Source organism: Phalacrocorax aristotelis, chromosome 3 (genome assembly GCF_949628215.1).
Source record: "Phalacrocorax aristotelis chromosome 3, bGulAri2.1, whole genome shotgun sequence".
Taxonomy (NCBI): domain Eukaryota; kingdom Metazoa; phylum Chordata; class Aves; order Suliformes; family Phalacrocoracidae; genus Phalacrocorax; species Phalacrocorax aristotelis.
Window position 1 is genome coordinate 37,426,823 of NC_134278.1, and position 21,002 is coordinate 37,447,824.

Here is a 21,002-nt window from a genome sequence, read left to right on the forward strand (position 1 = left end):
AGAGCTCGTGTATCAGTTACCTTCCACTCAGTTGTGTACCACCAACATCATGCAATTGAATAAACAAGACACTTGTGTTTGGAGAGGCCCTTACTGTAGAAATAGTAAGTACTTATTTTGTTGTAGAAGATAGCGGTAGGATCTCTTGTGGAATATTGTATATATGTGTGGTCAACTAGTTTTAAGAAAAAAAAGAAAAGCATTGAAACCAGATTATGTGAGTGAGGAGCTGCTAGCGGAATCAGAAGCTGTGGAGAGCTCACTGTATGAAAATAGCTTAACAGTGCTTGCCTTCTTCCAACTCTCATTATGAAGGCTACAGGACTGTAAGTCACGTTTATAAATTTACTGGAGAAGTGAGCAAAGATAAACAGCAGAAAAGCACCTATTTTTACTAAGCACTTCTGGGGAAAAATAACATATGAATTAATTTAAAATTAATGGCTTGACATAAGAAAATGGGTTTTAAGATCACCTGTCATGTAGGAGTGCAGATAAAAAAACCTGAGAAATTGGTAGTATCACCACAGTACAGTACAACACAGTCAAAAATGATCAATTTGTGATAGAAACTTTGGCCTTCTGTGATGGCAGAGGCTAGACTTCGATTCTGAGACCTTGTCAAGTCTTGTATCCTTATGCTTTCTCAGAAGTTCAGGAAAAAAGCTTTAGCTGGGCATGGCCTGGTGGTCTAATTTATCGAGAGGAAATCAGACACATGGCCTGGTGGGTGCAGGAATTTTCCCAACTGGATAACCGTTGTTTAAAAACGTGTTTGGTTTTGTGGTTGCACAGCTGGAAGAGCACATCAGTGTCAGTGCACCTAATCCCTGCCTTCTGCCATCAGAAGTGACTTTATGTGACAGGAAATCTGATCTGAACAACGGTGGCTTTAGCCATCAGCAAGGGAAATGGACCTAAATAAAAACCTCAGACTTCCACAGAATTCTGCTTTTTGGTTTCTCTCTTTATGCTTCCTTCTATATATCACATATCACAGTCTCTGTGATTGCAAGTGTCTAGAGTTTATGCTACTGTATAATTACAGTACTGGATACAGGGCAAAACAAGAAGTCCAATGTGCTTCAAAAAAATATGTTAAATATTGAAAAAATCAGTGGACATAGAGACCTTTAATTCTCAAATGATCCTGATTTAACATATTCTACTTTTTACTCTTATTTCTTCATTAAGAAATTTGCTATGCAATTGATAACATTGTTGGTGGAAGAGAGAGATTAGGTTACATAAAAGTTTTATAGTTTTGGCTGTAAAGCAGAAAGTTCATTAATAGAGTGAAAATTAAAGTTTCATAATTGATTTAAATATAAGGAAAGTTCATGTGATAATTCTGAAATTTATTTAAACAGACAGTTCTACAACAGACCAAGTTAAATATTTGGGCTAATCCAATGAAACCTTCAGCAAGGCTCCTAGAATATACAGTTAACCTCTACCATTATGTTTTTCTATCGTATAAAAAGAATTAATTCCATTATCTGTATTTCTGTTCTTAAATGTTGCTGGATATTTCATAGGTCCCATGCATTTGTTTTTATACATTCAGTTCGTTGGCACTTCAAAATAAGGTCAATAGTTTCAAACTGTTAATTCTGGGATAAAGCTAAACTAAAATTTCATAGGCTCTGAAATATATTATTCCTGGTCTTCATTTTTAGACCAGTTTTTAAATTAAGAGATGTGATGCTAACTGTTTTAGTAGTTTTATTAAATATTTTAAAATTAAAGTATTTGACTTGCAACACATTTCTTGGTCTTTTATAACTGAGTTACATTAAGCTTTTATAGCTGGAAAAATTAATAAAGTATTATTTTCTTATTTTCTTAGAGGTTTTGGTTTATTTTGTGTTTTTTGGGGGTTTTTTTTTTGTTTGTTTTATTGGCTGGACCAAGGAGAGTAATACCAATTTTTCTTTACAGTAGAATAGCAATGTAACATGTTTATGTGAAGAGTAATTCAGGAAATGTAGTAAAAAACGATCAAAACTATATAAAAAAAATGCATCTCTCTAGGAAAGAAGAAAAGCTAATTATTGTAAGAAAGTTGGGCATAACTTGGTATACAAATTTGAAGTTTGTATGATAAAATAATTCTTTCATGCTTTATAAATCAGCCTGCACCCAAAGGCTGAGTCTCCAGTATGGTTCATTCAGTGCTTCTGAGTATTTTTCTGCATAAACCTTTAGACTTTCTGTAAAACCTCATTGAATTTCACTCCATTCAATTTTTTACACTTTTTCTGTAGAATAAAAATTACCTTTCTATACTTACCAGTAAGCCTTCCTAACACTTACTTTTGCCATTATATGAGAGGATATTTAATATATGAGTTGAAGCTTGGTACTGTACTACTTCTACCTGTGTGTTTGAATCATCGAGCAGCTTCCCATAAATTAAACACATAAGTAAAATGCGAGCTTGGTTTAAGGAATACGCTATAAAATTCCTTATACATCTGTTTCAAGTAATCTAATATTTCCTCCCTGCTCCAAGTTCATTTTACAAAGATGGTATGTCAAAAAACACTGTGGAAAAGTACTAGGTAAGTCCCAACCTTTTCACGGGTGGATGAGATACTTCCTTTGTATTTGCCTCTCCCTGGTTGCCTGGCCAAGCTCTGGGTTTGGACTGGAGAAGTTTTCGGTGATGGCCAGTCAGAGTGTCAGCATCGTTCTCATTGTGCTGTCCCAAAATGCAAATGCTTTGGTATAAAATTGGATATATGCTGTTTTAAATTATTTAATAACAGCAGTTGAAATTGCATTTCCATTGAATTTCATTAGCGTGTGTTGAGTGAAGTACTTCTGTGAGGATTTTACTGTGCCAGATACGTAGATTGACAAGAATCTCTTAGCTGCCTAAACAGCTGTAAAAATAAAAGTACCACTCACTGGCTATTAAAACTTAGCAGCAAATCCTTCCAGTGACTTCTGGCATGGTGAAATTAACCAGGAGATGTTTTTTGCAAAATACTTACATAAGTAATTAGAATGGTAGGTGATAAGTGATGTTCTAGCAGTATAAAATCTGATTATATTATTAGGATAGTTGTAACTTTGTGATTAAAAGGTGTAGGGAGTAATTAGAAGAAGGATGAACTTCACTTTAAAAGCTTAACAAATGTTTATTATATTGCTCATTCATGTGGAAAAATGACTTGTGATCTGCAAACATTCTCACATATTAATAATTTTATGCAGACATTTTAGCTCCATTAATTTCACTTGGATTATTCACCTGTGTTAAATTTGTAGGATCATTGAACAGATGAGTTAGTAATGCCAAGTGACTAAATAAAGCAAGTACCTAAAGATACACATGGGCCTGGGAAGTCATTCTAACTGTCTGGGGGCTTATATGGCATGCTTTTAGAAAATACTTGGGTCCTGGTGTGAATATTCATAACTGCCACTTCAAGAAGGTACACAGTAAATTTGGAATATCCTATAGAATAACATAATTCGTAGCGAATGCGCTCTAAGGTCGTTTGCTGCTCTGCAGAATAAATAACTTCTATTTGATTAATTTTGTCATATTTTGGGTATATACTGTATAACATATGTAATTTGTAGGAAAGACCTTAGAATGTTTCAGATATGGAGTAACAATAATTGCCTAGGAAAAAGTAGTATATATAGTTCTTGTAGTGAAAAGATGGGAAGTGATCATCTAGTGGATTACAATTAAATATCAAAAAAATCTACTTGCCAAAGAGCCTTGTTGTGGTTCATTTAAGGCAGTAGCATATTCTAGCAGTCTGGAAGTCCTGTTTACATCATCTCGAGTGCATTTGTCTTGTGCCATTTGTTTTGTGGAGAAAAATCATGCTGGCTGCTAAACCTTGTGCCCTAAACAATGCAGATTATAAATGTACTGAGAAGAGCATAATTTCTGTCAGTGTGTCATTATGAATTGAATGTATTTCAATTCTAGTACTAGACTCCACCAGGCTGGATTTTAATTGTGTAAAATTTTCATGGAAGGTCTTAACCTTTTTGTATAAAACATAGAATGGGATGGGAAGAAATTAAAATTACTTTTTATTCATTTGCCTCCTCTTGTGGGAAGGATAAACTGTTTGACATAAATAGAAGGGGGTTTTTGTTTGTTTTTGTAGGGGTTTTTTTTGATTTGTAAATACCTTGGGAATGTGGTGCTGATTTTTTTCGTGCAGTTCTACCACGAAGACAGCTAAGCCACTGTCCAAGGCTCTAATCCCAGCAGCTTCAAGTTAATGCCGTTACCGTGAATGTTTGTTGGAGTGGTTGTGTTGTAAACTTGATAAAGATAACAAACAGTATCAGTCTTGCATTGGGTTATTAAAGATTGTTCCAGTTCATTTGTGAAGCTAGCCAAAATGAAATTTGAAAGCAATCTTCAAACCAGTGTATGAATGAGAATTTAACTGCACCAGGCAGCCTGTGCTAAAATAGCTGGTGCTGTCTTAAGCGATGCAAATAATGAAGCTCCAAAGAGATGTAAAATAAGTAAGAAATAAAATACCCTTGAGTCCATATAAAAGTCTTGATGTATAACAGGGTTATGTTATGTAAATGAATAGTGATGAGGCACTCTGTACAATCTAATATAGATAAACATGTCACTTGGTGTTTCCTGTCAGCAGCAAAATATTGTAGCTACAGAAGTTAGTTTCAGTTCTCCCTCTTGGAAATTGCCGAACCTTTTAAATTCACAATGAATGTTTCATAAGCAGTAATGTTATTCTACCTGTAAGCAGTTTGTTGCAATGTAAGTGAGGTACAAAAAGAATAACTCCGCAAAAATAATGCATATGGGTTTTAAAAATCAAATCTAGCTTATTGCAAGGAGTCTGTTCTGAATTTCTGGTCAAATCCTCTTTCAGAAAGTGTGTTTACAGCTCCCAGGGGTACAAGTGACAACAAAGACAACATTATCCTCATTTGTTTTACTTGTCTAATTATGCACATTCTTTTCTGTGAAATGGAAGTAATGAGCTTAACAGAGTAAATTGGTTATTTTTTAATATAAAGAAATTGCAAGTGGTCTGGAAAAGTATGCAACATAAACATTTTTCAGTGACTTGAATTAAAACATCCTTTCAGTGTCATTAGTTTCATCAGCTAATGATGTGCCAGGAGCAAAACCCACAAACACATCTCTGCAATGGAAGTCAACTGAGTATCCAGGATTACAGAAAAATAACATATGGGGTGCTCTAGATACTGATTTTTCAGGGAAAAAAAGTGCATTTGATATTTCAGTCAACTTACGGATTCTTTACTTCCACATGACAGAAAGAGAGCCCGTATTAACAGCATTGTCTTGCAAAACTGCTGCTGGTGTGGATCCACCCCATAGTTGCTATAGTGACCTAACATCATCCTATAGGATTGCAGTTATGGCCATAGCATAAAAAGTTCTATCCTGCCTGAAGAAAGCAGCTTCAAAAAATACTTTATTTAGTACCTAGGAATGGTTGATTCTTACTATCTGGGTTGTATTATTTTCATTTTACGTTGCTTGCAATTTGCATATCTTTTTGCTCAAATCCCTTGAACATTTATTGGGAAACCTTTTAAGTGTATGGTGTATAATAGAAATATGTTTTCTAAAAGTGTATGCATGTCATATAGAAGGAATTTATATTAACTGTCGCCATCCTCCCCACCCAATCCTATGTGTTTCTTTTGATGAAGACAATATTTAAAGCACGCACACACTCCCTTTCTTTTCTAGTAAAAGTATTAATAGAGAGAATTCATATATCGAACTTTTTTTGAGGTGAGTATCATAATGCAATATCTCATAGATAATTTTTAAAAGGTTTAAGTAATAAAGTATTTATTAAAACAGTATGGAGTATTACTATTAAAATGTTGCATTATGTTGTGTATGTCTGTCATAGTTTAACCCCAGTTAACTGAGGCAACTGAGTACTACCGAGCTGCTGGCTCACTCCCCCTTTGGTGGGGTGGGGGAGAGAATCAGAAGGGTAGAAGTGGGAAAAGTCATGGGTTGAGATAAAGAAAGTTTAATAGATAAAGCAAAAGCCATGCACACAAGCAAAGTAAAACAAGGAATTCATTCACTGCTTCTCATCAGCAGGCAGATGTTCAGCCATCCCCAGGAAAGCAGGGCTCCGTCACATGTAACAGTTACTTGGGAAGACAAACACCGTCACTCCAAATGTGCCCCCCTTGCCGGTTCTTCCTCCAGATTTACATACTACGCGTGACGTCATATGGTGTGGGGCATCCCTTTGCTCAGTTGGGGTCAGCTGTCCCAGCCGTGTCCCCTCCCAGCTCCTTGTGCACCCCCAGCCTCCTCGCTGGTGGGGTGGGGTGCAAAGCAGAAAAGGCCTTGACTCTGTGTAAGCGCTGCTCAGCAGTAGTGAAAACATCCCTGTATTATCCACACTGTTTCCAGCACAGATCCAAAACACAGCCCCATCCTAGCTACTGTGAAGAAAATTAACTCTATCCCAGCCAAAACCAGCAGAGTCTGGATTCTAAAAGTGCTGTGTTCAGAAGTATATTAACTGCTAATAGAGTCAATGCTCATTATTAAAAGTAGCTGAAGTAAATTCTTACTTTAGCATGATGGATTTAAGAGGGATGTGAATTATTTTGAAATAATTTTGTTCATTTGATGTTACAATACTTTACCTTTTATATAGTAAATTTGACTTCCTGTATAAATATTTTTTATGTGATTGAGTTCTACAAAGACAGTATTTACCATTAATTGCTTTTTAATGGTAATAAGCCGAAGAATTACACAGAACAGACTTTTTTTTCCCTAAGTGCTGTGTTAGTTTTTAATAGCTGATGTATTCTGTAAGTAAAAATATTATCTGTTTGGCAATCATAAGATAAATAATTTTAGCAGTGAACTATTTCTCTGTATTTGACAAGATACTATGTAAATTCAAAGACTTGGTAACAATCATTACAAGCTGTGCTAAGCTATAAAAGGATTGTTTTAAAGTGATCTTAAAAGGGAGAAAACTCTTTGATAGAAGGTAAATGGTTACAACATATAACTGCAGAGTTCTGAGAACTCAGGAGGAGATTTATAACAGTATTTTAGGACAAATATGGCTAAGTTGTTGGAAAAAATGCTCCCTCAAAAAAAGAAATGTATGTATGTATATATATCTCAACTTGAAAACGTTTCATGGTTGTATAGTACTTATGTAGCTCACAGAAGTGACTTCATAAGAATGTAACATATATATCTGTTGTCAAAGCAAATGCTGTTCAAAATTTGTAGTATTTGGTGCTTGCAGCTGTCAAAGAAAGTACTGTGCTACAATTGTGAGACACAAAAATTGCAGAAGCTTGATTTTTCTGTTATTGAAAGAAAACTGTTCAAATTGGACTTTTTTTTTTAAAGCAGAAACCAAAGAAAGACCTTTAATCTATGTTTAGTGTCAGCTTTATTGCATGAAATCCCCCTTTTATAAAACGGGATTTGATCAACTACCTCTTTGGAAAGCTTTTGAAAATCTTTAGCTAAGCTTTGATGTAAAAAATAGTTTTTGTTGTAAATGAGCTCATCATGCTCATTATTAACCTATAGTAGGATTCATCTCATTCTTACAATAGTAGGTAATTTACAGTTGAAAAGCCATATGGGGAAATAATAGATAATGTAACAGTCTTCTACAAAGTGATATGGAATAAGTTTTCTTAACTTAATTTTTTAATTTATAACAAAAGCGTAAATAAATCAGAAAAAGAATATCAGAACAGAAACTCTAATGTGATAAGAATTTTCTCGCTGAAAAGTTATTTGAATATATATGTGTTTTTTAAATTTTATAGTCTATAGATGAGATGGCAAAATTCAGAGTTCTAACTGACAGAAACCACAATTGAATTAAACCTTTGCAAATAGACACTGAGTTCCTGGGTCTAAATTTTTTAGTTATTGTCAGCAGAAAAATAAGTAGTCTTGCATGAAAAATGTTCCTACAGTTTGCCTGTGCAATAGACCCTAACCTTACGTTTAGTCTTGTTTGTATTATAATAGCTATAAAACCAAAAGAAATATTAAAATTTCTCTCAAACTCTGCCCATTCATAATAGTCTTTAAAATTGACTTTTTGTTTGTCATCCTAAAGAAAGTAAATTCCTGTATTGGAAAAAGGAGTTGTAAAATCAGTGTTCTCATATAGTAGCTGTGTAGTCATGTGATATTCTTGTAGCTCTTAAGTTTTTTGAGTACCTGTAGTGTTGCAAATAAGAATAGCATGTGAGAGACCCCTGGGACATAAAATGTTGCGGAAATAATTGATTTTTAGGGGAGGCTTAGGGAGTATTCTACAGGGTAGTAGAATTTAAAAATTAAAAAAAATTGCTTCCTTTTTACTGATTTTAATCCATGTCGGTCAGAGGGGAAGAGTTAAATAAATCCAAAATATATGGAAGTAAAGAGAATAAGACCTAAGTAGGATAATTAAGGGGAAAAGTATCAGTTCAGAATTGGCTGTCTTGCTAGCTACACATTAAATAGTCTCATTTACTGGTACTTACCGAAGTGTTTGCATATGGAGGTTTGTGTACTGTGAATATAGAATAATAGGGATTCCCTTCAGAGGAAGGAAGGTCTGGAGCAATAAACCCTTTAACTATTGCCTTATTGGCCAGATGCCAAAAAGCACTTCCCCTAAACTGTGGACCAGATTGCTTTATTTTTCTATATGTTGCAGAAGGATGAGCAGTGTTTTCTTTCAGCAATGCCCAATAAGGGATTTGTTTTCTTATTTTGTCCTTTCTGTACAATTGTAGAGCTCTATAAATGCCTGCAATCCTCAGTTCTATGTGTTTTTGAGTTTTACACTCAGAACCCTGATTTAGCAATGAGGACCTGAATCTCTGATAAGAGTAAAATAGATACTTAAATAAAGCTAAAATAAATTTGATAAAGTTTTCCATATTAGCATACTAGAATATTATAATCTGGGGAAATAGGAGGAGTGTACCCAGTACCAGAGGATGCATTTCAGGTATGGTCATGCAACATGTAGCAAGTTCTTGTTTTTAGCATCTATTCTAAAAATCAAGGCATAAGATTGTTTTGAAGTGGTGTGTGTGATACATGTGACTGACTTCTATGAATTTCAAGAATGAATTTTTAGTGGGACCTGTGTTCTTAAGCTATTTTGAAAAGTCTTCCTAAATGAGTATTAAACATCAAATGTTGAGATGAAATAATGTGACCAATTAAAATGCCTTTATAATAATGTATTTCCCAGGAGGCTTTGAGTGAAATTCAGGAAAATTAAGGTAATTGGCAAAGGTCATATTGAAAAACTGAGGACATTTAATGTTTTGTCTGATTTTTGTTTTTTTGTCAAATTAAGACAATTTGGATATATTACACTAAGAAATATATCTGTTCCCTTATAAGCATTTTTTTTCCTAATGTAATAATTTTTTACCTCAGTTGAATTTTGGAAGTTAGTGGATATTCTACTAAGTAAGTATGACTTTTTCATACTGTTTTTGAAAACTGAATCTAAAAGATTTTTGCAGTGAATCAGAAATTCCATGCCTACTACTTTACTTCCAAAACCATTTAATTTTTAAGATTTTTCCTAAGGTCTTCCCTTGAAAGATGTCAGATTGTTTAAACAGTCTCTTTGAATTATGCAGGGACTTACTGAAGGCTGTAAGCTTTCATTCCCCTATTGTGCAAGAGCTCTTTGGGCCAGTGCCAGGCCTTATATGTCCAAGTAGTATGGAGTAAATCCACTTAATTTAAAATTTTGATCTTCTATCACTCTTTCAAATACTGTGGTAGACTTTTTCTGATGGGCTTGCACAATGGATGCCTGCTAATTAAAAGGAGCTGGACTTTGTGATTTTATTATGCTCTGTCAGTTTCTCTGCAATGTGGCTGCAGAGGTGCAAAACCTCTGGCACAGCAATACGTACAGCAGATGTGTCAGTATCATATTCAGGATGAGGTGGACTCTTGTTTCTCCTACAGTCTAACTTGTGGCAGGTGTGAACAAGAATCCAGATAAGATAGGCTGTTTGATGGACTGATCACTCGAGTTAAGCGCTCTTCAGGCTCAAAAGGGAAGATGAGTTAGAAATACGTCCATAGACTATATAGTGTTTTATATTAGGATATAGATCTTCTAACACTATGATTTTTTCAAAGTGCAATGTCATCTAATGAAGAATGTAATTTGCTCGCAATGCAGTTAATTCCATCAAGCAGGAAGTTTCATATTCTGTAACTTGGTGAGAAAGTTTAGTTTGATTTTGATTTAAAGAACATAACTGAATATATTTTCCCATAAATTAGAACTGATTCCAGAGATAAATCAAAACCCCATGAGCTGATAAACTTTATTAATTGTATTTTAAGCAAAACTGTCTCCAAAACTAATTATACTTCATTATAAGCAAAGACCTCATTCCTACAAAAGACTTGCCGCGTACCTAGATGTATCCAAAGCACAGCTGGTAAAGTAGTAGTATCTTCTATCTAACCACCTTACATGTTTGTAAAAAGAAAAGATATGGTTTCCCTCTAAATCATCTTATTGAGATATTTCCTTAAGCTTGTTTTCCATGACTGCTTATGTGTAAAATGTGTGGATTTGTGAATTTTTCTTTTTGAGGACTAAATACTTAGCATATGGCAGGGGCATCACTGTGATTCTGTAAGTAAATCTAGCTATCCTACTGTGAGCCTGGTGAAAGTCATAAAAACATTAGCTTTATTATGTTTTGAATGAGAATCATGATGCCAAGGTCAAGTGTTTGCCAAACTCTTAGCAAGATCAAGACTCTTGTCTCTTTACAATACTTCTAAATTGTAAAGTAAAAGTGCATTTTCTTGATTGTTTTCACATACCTTCTTCTCTTGATAACTTCATAGTCTGCCTTCTGGGTTATGATTTTATTTCCACTCTATAAAAAAAAAACCCTTAAAAGCTTTTATTCTTTGCAATCTGCTCTTATCAGTATTCTTGCAAATATTGTCAGTAACTCTGCAAATTGAGTAATGTCAGCTGAATCATCTTCATTTTGCTAGTCTGCTGCATTTCTGTTCTTACTGTGGTCATTCACATTGAGAGACTTATTCCAGTCAGTTCCATAACCAACACATCACCTGACCCAAACCGGCATCTGTAAAACGTATGCGTCAATAATCTAACAATCTTCTGCTTAATAACACATACATGTGTAGTGGATTTACCTGTGACTTTGGGTATGGCCAGTAAGGTGAAAAATACATTGTAAAAATGATCTTACAATGGGGGGTGTGTAGACTACATGATCTTTGGTGTTCCCTTCCAACCCAAACCGTTCGATGATTCTATGATGATACTGTAAAACTGTAAGCAGTTTATTTACTGTATCATTATACAAATGTTATCGGTTTTCTAGGAAAATTAATTTTTCCATGATATACTGTTAAAATGTGAAATTCTGTGTGTGACACTGTTACAGTCAGAGCCACTTGAGTGTGAACCTTTGTGAAAAGCATGTTGACTTCAGTCAGATAATGTGTAAGCAGAGAGTTTCCCTCATGGATTTGACTGGTGGCTGGGGTCTGTTTTTAATGCCTCTGAAGTATTTTACTCATAGAGTGCAATAACTTAGTTAAGAATCTGCACACACCCTTACTTCCAGAAAAATAGTAGCAATTTTGTATATACACATAGACGCAGGGAGTAGCTCAGGCTAAAGACTTCTTCACCTTTCTTGGGTTGTCATTCTTGGATTGTATCTGACGGTACAACATTCTGCTCATCTCAGCTTCACTCTCTGAATCCCTCACTGCAGCAAGGGAATCCATGTGACTTTCTGGAAGCTGGACAAGTTTCAAAGCAATGGATGTATGCTCAAACTGAAAGCAGTTGCTGAATTTTAAAACCCCGGGGGGTGTGCTTGTAACATCTGTTTTGCGTTCTCCCTGAGGAAAAAAAAATTAAGTGGAGTTTTGGAGAGTGTTATGACTTAATTTTTATTCTGAATTAAATATAATAGCAATAAGCATTAATAAATATGCATGCTTGCAACTGTTCTATATGGCTTGGGCCGTACCAGCTGAGATTTATATTTACAGCCAAGCCTGGGGACTCATTCAGGGGAGTATAGCGCCCTGCCTGCCATTTGCAGCTGACATTTCTCTGAAGGTGCAGTGCTGCTCTCTGCATGGATGCCCAATATACGGAGAATATTGCAGTAAATATTTTCAGTGAAACTAATGAACTTTCTCTCCAAGCTTTGTTTGGGATGTTATCATGGAGCTGGTTATGATGTAAACCAAGGGTCTCTCCTAGGTAGTGGTCCTGTGTCGGGTACTCTGAAACAGCAATGCAGGACTGGAAGGCTGTAGGTCTAGAATATACTTGTATGTTTTGGTGTAATGTGATTTCACAGGTGGTCTGGGCAGTCAATTTTGGGATGGTCTGAAAGCTTTTGCTTCATCTTATTGGGCAGTCACAACATGGGAGCCAAGGACTGATCAGTACCAAAAATATCCTTGCCAGCAGGTTAGGGTAGGACATCATGTTCTACCTCATGGACGGGTAAAGGGTTTAATACAGTCTACTTCCCGGCACATTTTGTACTAATGTGAATCTTTCCCTTCACGGAGAAAAGCAAAAGAGTGCCTGAAAACGGAGCTAAAAAAAATCTTCATATTGTTTGCATATATTTTTACCTCAGACCTATTTAGACTCTGGCGTTTTCTAGGTGAATTAGTTCATTATTAAATGTAATGACACTGTATGCAATCACACCACCTCTTGGACTTTTACTTCCATCTATCTTCCAGAAATATGCTGCTTCACAATGCACTGAAGTGGTAGATGGAGCAAAAGGCTATAATCTCAGTGTGTTGTGAGTACCTTCTATGCTGCCAAATATCGTGACGTGTAGAAAGCACAGTAAGTTAGAGTTAGGCTGCCATGGTCTGCAAGGCAGTGTGCGTTCAAAACAGTTCATCAGTCTGAGAAAATACTTAGCACTTCGCTGCAGAATCGCATAGGTCTTTGACTGTTTTCCTTGTGGGCCTGGTGGAAAAGGACTGGTAGATAATCCTTCACCTTCCATTTTGCTGAGCCAAGTACAGGGGAAGTTGGCCAGGGTGTCTCAGTTGCTGCAGTCCATAAAGGAGAGGCCAGGAGGAGACATGTTTTGTCTCTCCATTTGTCTGCTCTGGAAAGCAAATGCATATGCTAAAGATATGGGGAGAAAGGGAACTGATAATTAGCATCAGCATCAGTGTGATCTGGCAAAGTTATTTCTGCATCTACTTCTTGCAGATTTTAATGGGCCATGCCATCACTCTGGTACTTGAGAGTAGGAATATTGGAAAGCCCCTGTTTATTTATTTATTTATTTATTTTATTTGGTTATTACAGCTGGTAATGTTATACATATTTCCACAGGTTACTTACAGATTAATATGGTGTATATGTAATATTTTCTGCCCTACTAGGTTGAGTAATGAAATTCTCACAGTCACTGCCCTGCCAAATCTGATCTCCAAATAGAACACTAGTTGTGGGGTTTTGTGCAGAGCATGGATTTGACTGAAGGGTTGGAGATATGCAAATCTACTTGAGTTCAAATTAATAATTTCCATAACTGCTTAACTCAGAGTCTTAATATTCTAAGCGTTCAAAGAAGTTAGAGTATGATGTTCATTTATGCAACAAATAATACACACCCTTGGATTATGTAATTTTTTTATACATTTAAAAGTGGCACAGGAAACAAACTCTTACTCCTTTGTTCCTAAAATATTTGTTTCTTGGCAGCACTTGTCTGGATGTATAGCAGACGTACTAAATATAACCTGCCTATGATTTAATGCAGCACACATGTAGAAAATGAAAATAACATTAATACAAGCTGTTATTTTTATATGGACCTTTGGGCAAAAGGAAGCACTGTTCTGGTCTGGACTACTTCTGCTGTGATATAAATAGAAGGTTTGAGTTTCCAGGACTGTCAGTCTGGCAAAGTTCATTCGACCTCAATTTGTGATGCAAGACTCCTAAAAATAATGGCCTCACTAACATTTATTCTGTATTTCTGTTAATAGGAGGAATGCTTTTTGAATTTAGAAGCTCCTATTTCAAGAGTATGTGGCTATGACACTCCGTTCCCTCACATCTTCGAGCCTTTCTACATCCCAGACAAGTGGAAATGCTATGATGCTCTTCGAAAAATGATTAACTACTGAGCAGTAGTGCAGGTGAGAAAGAATGTCTTATACTGACAGTTTGCCTGCAAGGATTCTGACAGAGTGATTGCAAAGTTTGGGGGTAAAGTACTACTCTTTAGTTAGTTAGTTAAAAATTGCCTCTTACGGCTTTGGGTCTCCAGTCTTAAAGGCTTCTGAATATTTTTAAGTAGTGCCATTGAAGTCAGTGTTTAAAATTAATTACCTTGCTTAATCAAACTGAAAATTAAATGTCTTGTATCCCGAGAAGTTAAAAGAATGTAAGGTGAAAGGTGAAAGCAATAGTAATGCACAGAGTATATTTTCACCTATATTAGAAGACTTACAGTTATTTCAGAGGCAAACCATAGTGTTAAATTTTAAAATTTTTCATTCTTCAGGGTGGCCTGTAATCCTGTGAGGTACTAATAAGGCCCAGTTTACATTGAATATAGGCACTGCATTGCAAACATACACAGAGCATTGAAAATATATGAAGTATCTTTAGTATCTTGTGGTTCTGTTCAAATATAATTATAAGGCATATATTTAGTATTTATTCTAAGAATAATTTTTCTTTCTAACATTTATGTAATTTGATCATGCTTGAAGATTTCTGTATGCAGAGCCCTTCAGGCACCAAGTCAGTGAAGTAATGTATATTTTTATTACATGTCTATTAATCACAGTCTGAAACATCTTTTGTCTTTGTTTCATTGTAATATAGTACTAAGCAGCATTAGACTGTGCAGTGGTCAACCGGGACTTAGTGTTGTGCATTGCTGTGGGAGATCTGGTGTTTAATGACCAAAGTTTAATAGTTTGGAAATGCATCAACACATTGTATTCTCTACTTCCTTTAATTAAGTGAATCAAGTAGCCTAGTGTTTGATATTGAGTCTTGATGGGTCTTGTACATCTGAACTAAAAAGAAAAGAAGAAACCAACAGGCCTGTTTTCCTTTGGAGTAAGGAGACCCCGTAATAGGCAGTCAGGGGAATTTTAGCTGTTGACACCACAAATGGAAGGGCCAAGGTGGGCCCTATGTTAGGGGCGCCCTCTTGTGTCCACCTTGCCTGTATGTTAAGCTGTGAATTAAATTTAGGGCCAGGGACAGAAGGTTGTCAATACTTTAATGTTAATCTCGTTTATATGCATACTTTCAGGATGACTTTCTGCATTTCACTGCCTTTGTTTTCCTCGGTAGCTGATAGTGGAGGGCCTCTATGTGAAATGGGAACACTACCAGTGAGGCAGTGTATCCAAAAAATAATGTAGTTCCACTTACAATATTTCTCCAAAATCACCTGTTATTGACATACTAGAGCATTTCCTTAGTATTAAAACTGAAGAATGTTGTGGTCTTTTTTGTAGCGTACGTGGTAAATGCTCACTTTTTTATGGCGGTTGTCCTTTCCTTTTATCTGAGTTGAAGTAGACTTATTAAAGACTTACATTCTTTTTTGTTTGGCGCCTCCGTAATGAAGTCAGTGAAGCTCTCCTAAAGAGAATGGGTTGTATCTGCTTTTTGAGGCAAGTTACTGGGCCATGCTAGGTAGCCTCTAATCTGTTCCTTTGCAAAGGAAACCAAAGGACCAATGATTCTTATATCTGTGTAAGGAAAGGGAGAAAAACCGAGGACATTTGGTGATTCAGAGACTTAGTTTAAGCCCCATTCCTCCATAGGATGATAAAGTGAGTTCTGAGATTGTATTGAATTTGCACACAATCCAGTTTCCACATTGGAAGTCCACACTAAATCTTTCTGTGAAGGTAATAAGGACTAAAATGTGGAAAAAGTTATCTGCATTCATATTTACATTTATCCTGCGGGCTGCACCACACACAAATACCAGAGGAGGTTATTGGTCAGCTGAAAACGTGGATTTAGTGTATCAAGAAGCAGGTTTATTAGGGGCTGTCTGGAAAACAGTGTAAAGACACAGAAAACTCTGCTTTCTGGTTTGTCTAGGAAAACATCTGGATGGTGGGGTCCATAACACCACATCGTTTGGTTGGTGTGACTAGCTATTAGTGTTACAGAATGAGCTGCTCAGAGGTTCTCTGAGAGAGAACCTTAACGTGCCTTGTTTAAGGCACACTTCAGGGGAGTATTCCCTTATTTTACTGTGTGCTATAGTAGGTAGTTGGTCTTACGTGCTTGACAGCAGTTATAGTAGATCTCCAGCCTGCCTCCTGGAGTACCACAGAGTTTGCATATAAGGTAGCATGCTTATGTTTCTGAGAAATGGAAGGATTGCTTTATATCTGCTTCTTTTTGTACTCAGTGTAACATTTAGTAGTGGCTTGCCATCAGTCTGGACTGATGAGCTTAATGTGCTCCAAACCACCTCACGTGTAGGCAAACAGGGATATCTTTTCTAAGAAATGGTGTTACGGTTTGTATGGATTCAAGCACAGCCATAGTCTTCTGGATGTTAGAAAATTTGAGCCCTTCTTGTCCTGCTGCTGGAGAGACAGAGGAGCTAGCTGTTCCGTGTGGTGAAGAGGGATGTAGGGTTGGCTACTGAGTTACAGAAATGGCCAAGCTGGATAAATTGTTGCTTGGCTTATGTTTCAAGTAATTACTGTTAGATACAGCCTGGTGGCATGGCTGGCTACCACCTTCTTTTCCCCTCCTAATCAATACCTTACTAGAAGTTGCTTCATCTATTGCTTTCAGGCAGGCTGTGGGGAAAAAAAAGGTAATTATCAAATATATCAATGGTGTATATCAGATTGTCCTTTCTAACATGGCCTGAAAGCTCTGTAGTTTGAGTGAGAAGCTACCTGCAACTTCATTTCATAAAGTCTGCAGCAATACGGTTCCCTCTCCTAGTTGCTGGGTAACACCAAGTTGTATAATGTTTCATGGTCTACCACTGTTTAAAAGTCCTCTTCAGACCTGGAAACAGGTTCTATATTAAAGCATGGGTTTGCTAACTCCAAACTTACTTTTACCAGTTACAGTATACTTTTCTTTAAGTTATGGGGTGTCAAAATCTTTCTGTCCTTATTCACCAAGCAAGTATTTCTCACTTAAAGAATAAATCTGCATCTTCTTTAAAAAAAAGAAACAAACCCCTCTCTGAAATATGTTTGGCTATGTGTACAAATGTACCTTATACCCAGAAAGGTTCCTCTCAGGCGCCTGAATTAACTTACTACTTTGTGTCTGAGGCTAATGCGGGGTCTCAAGCTGGATGCTACAGTCAATCATTTCTAAACTTAGGCTTATTAGCTTAATGTACATTTGATTTTATTCAATCTGTGTTGACAGTATCTCACATGCTTAGTGGCTTGTCTTGAGATTGACAGTACAGATGGTTTACCTGCTCAAGGAGAGCGTTTGACAATGCATACTGTATACCTTACCAATGAGACAGGCAAGAGCAAAATCTGTATCCTTCAGCAGCTTCTTAGTTATTAAAATGTATAGCTATGTTAGCTATAAGAGAAATAGCTTCCAGGTAGGCAGCTGTGTTCCAGATAACTCTTTGTAGTTGGAAAAAAGAAAGAGAAAAGAAGCAGTGAGATTAGGGTAGATATGATTTCCTGCATAGATGGAACTGGGTCTGGCGGTTCATTTGGGGAGGGGGAAAAAATAAAAGAAGAAACAGAAGAAAACAGCCACAAATTTTATAAAATATACTCTTGCGATACACAAATATATGGAGAGGTGGCTGTAGCATAGAACTGGCAAATATCCAAGTGCTTTTCTGTTACCTTTTGCAGCTTCTTCTACCACATCTGCATGTTCTGTTTTCTTGTCAAATTCTGAATTTTAAGCTGTCCCTGACAGGTGACAGCTTCCCTCCATGAGAGTGGGAGTGTGTGTATGTAGAGACACCGTTACTGTTACAAATCTAGTCTATAACAATACAAAGTTATCACACTGAACTTCATTATGGAACTATTTTATGGAAAGTTTAATCTTGGTGCTTAAAGGTGAGGTGATGTTAGGGGATGATGGGGGCATTGATTTAAATTTATTTTTCTTTCTAAGCATGTATTTGAAGTTGTATTTCAACACTGAATACTGTTTGCTCAGAACCAGTGCTCCAATTGGGAGAGAGTAGCAAATGACAGCAGTGCTTTCCCTTTCTCAACCAGTAAGTTGTGCTGGGAAAGAGGAAGAGATCTGGTAGATATTGCGGTTAGTAATTGTCTGTCCTTTGCCCTCCCAGTTAATAGGCAGTGCTTCCTACAGGTTAACCTGAAGCACAGGAAAAAATATAATTCCTCTTCCTGTTTGGTAAATAAAATATGAGAGACAGTGCATAATCATTTCTTTTTAACCTAACTACCAGGTTCTTTTCAACAGAGAATCCCAAATGTGGCAGGCTAGACTGCCTGCCTTTTATAATGCGCTGTCTGTAACCTGATAGAATAAACAACCTCCAGAGGCTTGAGTAGGATGCAACATTCCTGGCTGATAATGTTTTCCTGATGGATGGCAAAAATCATGCAAATGGCTAGTGAATCATGTCTTATTCACAACCAGTGAGTAAATATAAAATAGCAGTCTCCTAGTGCTATGAGTTAGTCTGTTAGTACGGCTGTTGCAAGTCTATACTTGCATTCAGACCTTGCTGAGAATTCGTGCAAGATCAGGAATAATGAAATTATCTTTCAAAAAACCTATAAATAGGAAAGGTATTGACTATAGGTTTTTTACAAGACCTTTCTTCATTGTAATGGCAGAACAATAGTACATCTTACTAGATGGGCTTTAAAAAAACAGCACATAACACTTTGCTTAACATGCTGGAGTGGGATGGAAGGCATTTAATCATAAAGTTTTTTGCATAAACCTTTTTTTATTTTACTTTTTGGTGGTAATTAGTGTTGTCCTGACACTAGATATCAGTTGCAACGTTTGCAATTTCTGCACGTCTACTTTGGCAGCTTAAAAAAATTAATATAATCTTTATAGACATAATAAGTAAGTATTTTGTTATAGTTTACACACCTTGATGTTAAGACAACATCAGAAATTTGAAAAGTAAGATTACCATGGAGGGTGCTGTGTGTTCAAGTTGTGGACAATAATTTCAGCCTTAAGATTTGTAATTTATTTTGTCATCTTCTTCCGCAGAGATGAGAACAACAACAGGGAAATGTAGAAGCTGCCTTCAAAACTCTCGACACTTTACTCAGAGCTTTCGGGTTTGGAACTCACAGAGCAGACTGTTTTCTCTAAACTCAGCTATCCTTGATGTTCATCTTGGCTATTCTTCAGAAAGTTCAAATCTTCCCTAATTATGAAATCAGTGATGGGTAGGTGATTGCTATAATAAGTAGTTTCAGATGTCTTTAAAGATATTCCAGATGTCATACGAATGTTACACGTCGCCATGCTTCACTAGGTTACATCTTTAAACTTCACTGTGTAAATATTAGAAGCAGGATTTTATTCAATAAAACATATTATGCACATGTTGTCTCTTGGTTTTGTTATTGTTTTGGGAAAACACAAAGAGGTTATTTGAATGTGACTGTATTTTTAACCAAAAAAACCGTAGACAGCCAGACCAGCTCATTTGTCCGGTCTGATGGAGACCTCCTTTAACCAGTGTCATGAGCTGTCTTTCAGTTGGGTGACTTCATGTGAAATAGTCCCAAATACTGATTTTCCTTTCTGCAAGGGAGATGAAAACCCCATTTTTCTTGAGAAGGGAGGAGAGATTTTTTGCTTTGTTGCTATAAATGAGAGGCTCCATTGGTACATCTTTGCTGCTATATCTTTGTTTCATTAGTTTTCCTCTAGATATGGAATGTGTCTGCTTCTAAGCAGTTGTGTAAAATGTGCCAATTTGTTGAGAAAAGGTAACAGCACCCTGACATATTCATGCCACTGGTGGGGGAAGAGGCAGCACGTACCATTTTCTGGTGGTGAGGACACAGAAATATGAAACTACCAAAAAGATTTTACTACAAAATTAAACTTGAATGTTTGTTTTTCCTGTGCTAATACAAAGGGCACTAAACATCCCTCAGTGCAAAAAGGAGTCCAGCCTTTCAGACTGAGACCTTCTGAGCTCAGTGGAGGTTTGCTGAATTTTTAATAATGCCCTTTTCCATATGGCAAGCCAAGGACACAGCAAAGATGTTGAGAATTATCCTCTCTTGTCCTACATTCCGGGACTGCTCAAAGGGCAGCAGATCTTCTTCCAGCACAGTAGTTTCAAAGCTTATTACTGAATTCCTTTGGTACCCGGTCTGCTCATTTTTCCACCACGTAAATGAAGTGTGAATTCAACAGTTCCTAGTCTTTTTGGTTGCTTTGCTCTCTGTACGAATCAATCTCATGCTGTGTTACTTCTTATTATATGGGGAAGGAGAGGGGGGGTTGGGAAGATATGTGCCAGTAGCCAGATAACCACATTTCCATTATTATTCAGGGGGATCTTTCAGGGACAAAGAAGAATACCTTTGTACACAAACCTGCTCAGGGCAGTCCTCAAGGTGGCGGCTGAAACATGCCGGGGAGGAAGCTCAGGAGGGTAAGTTCACTCTGAACGTCAGTGGATATTCCCTGCCATGCCCCTCTGTCACCCATTCAGATGATCTGGGAGGTTGTTAATCAAGCAGATCCACTGAAATCCAAGGGAAAGCTGGCCTTTGAGGCAACGTCCTTGATTATGCACCCGCATCTCGAAGTGATGTGCTTCTCAGGGCTCTTAGGCAACTCTCACCTCACTGTCCCAAACCTCAGGAGCAACGCTTGTAGCGTGGTTCCTGGTTTGCAACGTGGGGTGATGCTTGCCCTCCTGTAGAAATCAATTCAAAAAGC

General features: G+C 36.7%; 1 protein-coding gene across 1 annotated transcript in view; it reads left to right on the forward strand.

Moving 5' to 3' along the window:
• Window positions 1–19,645, forward strand: part of BCKDHB (branched chain keto acid dehydrogenase E1 subunit beta) — a 133,599-nt gene extending 113,954 nt beyond the window's left edge. Inside the window, exons 10-11 of the mRNA XM_075087154.1 lie at window positions 14,087–14,239; window positions 19,305–19,645. Of these exons, the coding sequence (XP_074943255.1) occupies window positions 14,087–14,227 (141 nt within the window). The 3' untranslated portion in view covers window positions 14,228–14,239; window positions 19,305–19,645. The remainder of the gene's footprint in view (window positions 1–14,086; window positions 14,240–19,304) is intronic.
• The last annotated feature ends 1,357 nt before the right edge of the window (window positions 19,646–21,002 follow it).